Raw genomic sequence first — 6,978 nt, forward strand, 5'->3', positions numbered from 1 at the left:
TAATCTGTTTTAATAGTTTAGCTTTTGTATGTTTTAAAGTAGGGTTGTTAATTTTTCTTGATTTTACTGCTATGATTTTTTTTGTTTTTGGTTTTGGTAAACAGGTTTTTAAAAATAAACTTTATTAAATAAACAATAAATATAAATAAAATTACAGAAGCCAAAACACAACCCATCCTGTAGATTTAAGTATCTGTCCCCAGTGGCCTACTTGTTATCAGAGGCCCAGAATCCACATTCCTTTGTAAGAAAATATGAAATAAAGTCAAAACATTTTTGCAGGCCAAAAGAAAATATCAATATAGGGGTGTGACAGGAAATTTTCTGCACCGGGTACCACCTGACCTTGCTACGCCACTGCCAGGTGGTGCATGGGGGTCCCTGTTCAGATCATGCCTGGTGGGTGAAGACCCCCAAGTCAGGGAGTGGAGGCCAAGCCAGGCCAGGGAGGGGCGAGTTCGCAGGAAGTTTGCAGCTCTGTTGCTCCTTTGGATCCAGATGCTGCCTTCCTTTTGGGGGAGGGGGCTTTGGGTCAAGGAAAACTGGGCATGCAAAGAACCCCCCTTCAGATTGGGGGATAAGTCACATTTGTTAACAGAGGCTGTAGCCAGACGGGAACAATTGCACATGGGAGGAGCACAGGGAGAAGACAAGCCCTTCTGCATCTGCAGCAGCACAACCAGACCACTTCCTCTGTCCCAGATGCAACAAAACATGTCTCTCCCCTATTTAGACTAAACAAGTAGACGAACTAATGTGAAAGCAAACTTCAGATCGATCCTCAGGAAATACTAAAGAAGGATAAAAGACTCCTTCTCCCAACCTTATGGGACATATGAGGAGGGATTATCAATCATTGGGTGGCTTGTACTATTAACAGAGGACATGGAACACATAAAATTCTTTTTGGCTAACTGTAATAAAATTCTAACCATCCTGAAAGGTACTTGTAAAGCCTTCTGGGAAAATCTAGCAGAGCGTCTGTGGGTTTTGATAAACAAGAAATGGAAATTGGTGCAGTCTCAAAAGAGGCTAGTTCTATCAAGCTACCCTAAGCCTTTGGGAATCTTGTCACAAGAGGAGTGTAAAGCTCACCTCTATAGTTTATAAAGGGTATACATGCCTGGTGTTCTTAAGAACACCAAAGATTTAGGACATGTGGAAGATCTATACTTTGATGGCTTCCATGCCAGGGTGGGGGCCACATTTTGAGACTGGAGACTTACGAAGGTTGTGTATAAACACAGACAATATCCAAGGAGGAGTGGTGTATTCGTCTCATGATATTTCAGAAATGTGGCATCACCAGCTCCTCTGCTTCCACATACAGATTTGGTCCCCAGGCAACCCCTGACAGAGGCAAATAGGGCCACAACATCTGCCTGGCTTGCAGTGAGAGAGCTCAAAGAGTGTGAACTGGGCTCTCCATTCAAAGCACCTAGCATGGGGGCACCCACATGTAATAGCTACTTGTCTACTTTCTGCCCATGCTCTGGGGTTGCAGTTTTCAGGATTGGGGACAGGGTGGTGACTGGTTTTGCCACCAAGTTCTGTCCATAAGCCCCACTGAGTTCAATGGGATCTACTCTCTGGTCACTACTGTGCAGACCATGCCAGCCTTAGGAAGTGGAGTGAGGAGCAACCAGGTGAAATTGGAACCACTGGAGATGTTTAGAAAAAGGGCTTCTGTTGGGAAGGGGCTGCCCCATTTGTGCTTCTCCAGGGGCAGGAGAATATCTAGGGCAGGAGAATCCCTGCAGGGCCTCTGAGGTTCCCTTTGCTTCTTCCTCTCTCCCAGGTTCCTCGACTCATCAGGAAGGATGAAAGAGACGGATCCTGCAAAGCTAGTGAGGATGGAAGGGCGAAGATGGACGGTTGACCTGGTCAGGTTGTCTTCCGCATCCCTCCCCACAACCTCTGAGCGTTCCCTGTCAGGGAACTCTGAGAGATCTGGTGACGTGGATGGATGGAGCTCGAGAGGTATTGGGGCTTGCTCAGCTTGGGGGTGAGGGGAGGCAGACAGGCGGATGGAGATGGAGAAGGGGAGCACTTTTTCAGGCTCCTCCACCTGCCTGCCTGAACCTCCACTGTTTGGAGGGAGACCAACAGCGTCTGGGATTCTAACATCCCCACTGTGAACCCTGAATGGAAGGATATCAACTCTTTCCTCTGTGAATGTTCTCCATCTACTCATGCCTTTTTAAACAAGGACCAGACTTGTCTGAACCTCCCAGGCCTTCTTCAATATTGGCTTCAGAGCTTTTAGGGAAGTTGAAATAACTTCTGTGAGGTCTGTTGTTTTGGCTCCTGTCTGCATTTGACTGACCTCGGAGATGGAGTGGATTCCAGGATTGAGCCAAACAAAATCTATCCCAGATTAAAGCCAAGCAATATGTCAGTTAATACCAATAAACAAAGGCAATGAAAACTATAGTAAGGCCTCACACCTAACTCTCTCCAGTTCTTCCTCTGTCACAAGCATTTATTAACTTTGTTCAATAATGGATGTGAACCATGTCCCCTTCACTCTGAGTGAGGTTTGGGTCCAGGGCAGCAATGCAGAGTTTGCATGACTTACACTAACATGGCAGTGCATTGCTGGGGGAGGGGGTCAGGATTTGATGCTTCTGTGTCATCTGCGCCCCTGTCACAGTATGCTGGCAGTGTGGCCCCACCGGTTTCAAGGGAGTCAGGTGCCCCGCAGGCATGCAGAAATGCTGGGGGGGGGGTCAAAGATGCCACACATCGACAATGACTTAAGTTAGACTCCAAGGATGTCTGCTTGAGGCTGAAACAGAGCACTCTCAAGTCTCACAGTGAGGGGGGGGGACTTTGTTCAATATTCTGGAGCGCCATTTCTTTCCGAGGCTCTAATTAGCTTCTCTTTTCATTGCAGATGGTGAAGAATTGGAAGAGAAGAACAAGGGGGACCAGAACAGAATCCACATAGCAGAGAAGTCATATAAATATTCAGAGTGTGGAGAGTACATCCGTCAGAGCTCCCAGTCCACCTCCCATCAAAGAAAGAGCTTCGTTAGGAGGGATAGCTTCACTTCACATGAAAGAACAAAGAGTAGGGAGAAATTGTATCAGTGCAGAGAATGTGGAAAGAGTTTCACTCGAAAGGGCAGTCTCGCTTCCCATCATAGAATTCATACAGGAGAGAAACCCTATAACTGCATGGAATGTGGAAAGAGCTTTAGTTACAGCCACCATCTCACTTCCCATCAAAGAATTCATACAGGGGAGAAACCCTATCATTGCTTGCAGTGTGGGAAGAGCTTCAATCGGAAGGATCATCTCACTTCCCATCAAAGAATTCATACGGGGGAGAAACCCTATCAGTGCATCGAATGTGGAAAGAGCTTCAGAAAAAGTTCCCATCTCAGTTCTCATCAAAGAATTCATACAGGGGAGAAACCCTATCAGTGCTTCGAATGTGGAAAGAGCTTCAAGGAGGGGACAATGCTCTCTTCCCATCAAAGAATTCATACTGGAGAGAAACCTTATAATTGCACAGAATGTGCAAAAAGCTTCAGCCAGAAGGGTAGTCTCACTTCACATCAAAGGATTCATACAGGGGAGAAAACATATCAGTGTTTGGAATGTGGAAAGAGCTTCCGGACGGAGATTAAGCTCACAAGCCATCAAAGAATTCATAGAGGGGAGAAACCTTTTCAATGCCATGAGTGTGGAAAGAGCTTTCGTATCCGGCTGAGTCTCACATTCCATCAAAGAATTCATACAGGGGAGAAACCCTATCAGTGCTTAGAATGTGGAAAGAGCTTTAGTCAAAGTGCACATCTCACTTCCCATCAAAGAATTCATACAGGGGAGAAACCCTATCAGTGCTTCGAATGTGGAAAGAGCTTCAGTCTCAGCCATAGTCTCACTTCCCATCAAAGAATTCATACAGGGGAGAAACCCTATCAGTGCTTCAAATGTGGAAAGAGCTTCAGTCTTAGCAGTACTCTCACTTCCCATCTTAGAATTCATACAGGGGAGAAACCTTTTCAATGCCACGAGTGTGAAAAGAGCTTTTCTCACAGTTCCAGTCTCACTTCCCATCAAAGAATTCATACAGGGCAGAAACCCTATCAGTGCTTGGAATGTGGGATGAGGTTCAATCGGAAGGATAGTCTCACTTCCCATCAAAGAATTCATACAGGGGAGAAACCTTTTCAATGCCACGAGTGTGAAAAGAGCTTTTCTCAGATTTCCAATCTCACTTCCCATCAAAGAATTCATACAGGGCAGAAACCCTATCAGTGCTTGGAATGTGGAAAGAGCTTTCGTCAGAGAGGTGATCTCACTTCCCATCAAAGAATTCATACAGGGGAGAAACCCTTTCAATGCCTGGAATGTGGGAAAAGCTTCAGTCTCAGTCACAGTCTCACTTCACATCAAAGAATTCATACAGGGGAGAAACCATATCCATGCCTGGAATGTGGGAAGAGCTTCAGTCACACGAACCATCTCATTTCCCATCAAATAATTCATACAGGGGAGAAACCCTTTCAATGCCTGGAATGTGGGAAAAGCTTCAGTCTCAGTCACAGTCTCACTTCACATCAAAGAATTCATACAGGGGAGAAACCATATCAGTGCTTGGAATGTGGAAAGAGCTTCAGTCAAAGCGGAACACTCTCTCACCATCAAAGAATTCATACAGGGAAGAAACCCTATCAGTGCTTGGACTGTGGAAAGAGTTTCAATCGGAAGGATGGTCTCACTTCCCATCAAAGAATTCATGCAGAGGGAAGACCAAGAAAGAAAAGTAATAAAGCAAAAATTATTAAACAGCCCGTACCAAACACAGTTGAACGGGAAAGAGAAAGGGACGGGGGAGAATAACTAAAAATACCTTTTATCACATTTGTATCATATAACAATAGAATGGGAAACACCAAAGATCTGTTCCAGAAAATTGGAGATAGGATAGGAACATTTCGGGCAAAAATTACCATAATAAAGGACAAAAGTGGTCAGGAGTTACAGTGAGGGGGGGTGAGTATTTGATCCCCTGCTAAATTTGCCTGTTTGCCCTCTGACAAAGAAATAAGCCATCCTTAATTTTAATGGTATGTTTATTTGTAGCTGTGAGAGACAGAATAGCAACAAGAAAACCCCCAGAAACCCAGAAGACAAAAGTCAGAGATTGATGTGCTGTGCATTATAATGAGTGAAATAAGTATTTGATCCCTTTGCAAAAGATGACTTAGTACATGGTGGCAAAACACTTGTTGGCAATTACAGAGGTCAGACATTTCTTGTAGGTGGCCACCAGGTTTGCACACATCTCAGGAGGTATTTTGTCCTACTCCTCTTTGCAGATCCTCTCCAACTCAGTAAGATTTCAAGGCTGATGTGTAGCTACTCGAACCTTCAGCTCCCTTCACAGATTTTTGATGGGATTAAGGTCTGGAGACTGGCTAGGCCACTCCAGGACCTTAATGTGCTTCTTCTTGAGCCATTCCTTTGTTGCCTTGGCCGTGTGTTTTGGGTCATTTTCATGCTGGAATACCTATCCTCGACCCATTTTCAATGCCCTGGTAAGATTGATTGCTTCTGTCAACAGGTGTCTTTTGCACAGGTACTGTAACGACCTGGGATTACAGGTAAGACTTCTCCCTTACACCAGGTGCTTCTAATCTCAGTTTATTACATACAGTGAAGATACCAGGTAGATTTGACATCTGGCTGGTTGATAGGGGATCAAGTACTTATTTCACTCATTATAATGCACATCAATCTCTGACTGTTGTCTTCTGGGTTTTTGGGGATTTTCCTGTTGTTATTCTCTCACAGCTACAATAAACCTACCGTTAAAATTATGGACTGGTCATTTCTTCGTCAGAGGGCAGCGATGGATAATTTTGGGAATATATGCTCCCAATGAGAGGACATCTGAACTTTATAAAGGGGATATAAACTTTATAGGGAATATAATGTTAATGGAAGATCTAAATGGGGCCGTTTCATTAGGTTAGGCAGGATAATATAGAAATTGGACACAAAAGGAGGGGGAAATGCCTAATTCCTTTTTGTACATGACAACAAATTAGTGGACTTATGGAGACAAACATCCATTAGACAAGGAATATACATTTTATTATAATGCTTAAAACTCAACAAGTAGAAGAGATGCGGTGTGGGCAACAAAAGAACTGGCTCTTTTGTTGGAAAGTGGAAATACAACTGAGAACAATCTAAGACCACTATTCAGTATTAGTTATATGTCAAAGGGAACAATTAACACAGAGAAGATGGAGACTAAATGAAGCTTCCGGGTGGGTCACTAGCCATCAAAGAATTCATACAGGGGAGAAATCTTTTCAATGCCATGAGTGTGGAAAGAGCTTTTGTCACAGTTCCAGTCTCACTTCCCATCAAAGAATTCATACCGGGAAGAAACCCTATCAGTGTTTGGAATGTGGGAAGAGGTTCAATCGAAAGGCTAGTCTCACTTCCCATCCAAGAACTCATACAGGTCAGAAACCCTATCAGTGCTTCGAATGTGGGAAGAGCTTCAGTCAAAGCTCAAAGCTCACTTCCCAACCAAGAACTCATACAGGTCAGAAACCGTAACACTGCTTTGAATGTATTTTCCAGTATTTTCCGGTTTCTGTCCTCAAGACTTTAGCCATGACATTTTACCCCTCTGCCAGAAGAGCATCTTTAGCTCCTAGTTTCTGTGGCAGCACTTTTTGGGATGTGGTTCTTTGCAGGCACAATTGTATTCAATAAAGGCCTATCTTTCCACTTGGACACTTCCTCCTTTTCTTTTGGTTTTCTGCGGGTAACCTCCAGTCTAGGATTCTCTTTTTGAATTTCTCCTACATACACATGACTGAATTAAAAAAATAAATAAATATGAAAATGATTTATAATGAGACTGAAACACTAACATTTTTGGTAAGAACAACTCTTTAAAACATTCAAAAAATGAATCAGCGACAAATTTTAAAACATATTTTT

At 43.7% G+C, this 6,978-nt stretch overlaps 1 protein-coding gene and 1 long non-coding RNA gene across 7 annotated transcripts in view; one reads left to right on the forward strand and one right to left on the reverse strand.

The window, feature by feature from the left end:
• LOC310745999 (uncharacterized protein) overlaps positions 1 to 6,762 on the forward strand; it is a 29,456-nt gene extending 22,694 nt beyond the window's left edge. For 3 of the 6 annotated variants that reach the window (XM_083579516.1, XM_083579521.1, XM_083579520.1), the window contains 3 exons: positions 1,799 to 1,980; positions 2,897 to 6,376; positions 6,547 to 6,762. In XM_083579516.1, the coding sequence (XP_083435642.1) occupies positions 1,799 to 1,980; positions 2,897 to 4,854 (2,140 nt within the window). In that variant the 3' untranslated portion in view covers positions 4,855 to 6,376; positions 6,547 to 6,762. Of the gene's footprint in view, positions 1 to 1,360; positions 1,460 to 1,798; positions 1,981 to 2,896; positions 6,377 to 6,546 lie in introns of those variants that run through there. The other 3 variants (XM_083579519.1, XM_083579517.1, XM_083579518.1) reach the window with 3 other exon arrangements.
• On the reverse strand, positions 102 to 1,663 carry LOC310746376. Its single transcript, XR_014540685.1, has 2 exons — positions 1,598 to 1,663; positions 102 to 1,438 (listed from the first exon to the last, which is right to left on the reverse strand). It is a non-coding gene; the product is annotated as an uncharacterized lncRNA (long non-coding RNA).
• Positions 6,763 to 6,978: the final 216 nt, after the last annotated feature.

The sequence above is a fragment of the Podarcis filfolensis genome, assembly GCF_964270895.1.
Source record: "Podarcis filfolensis genome assembly, chromosome: 12".
NCBI lineage: Eukaryota > Metazoa > Chordata > Lepidosauria > Squamata > Lacertidae > Podarcis > Podarcis filfolensis.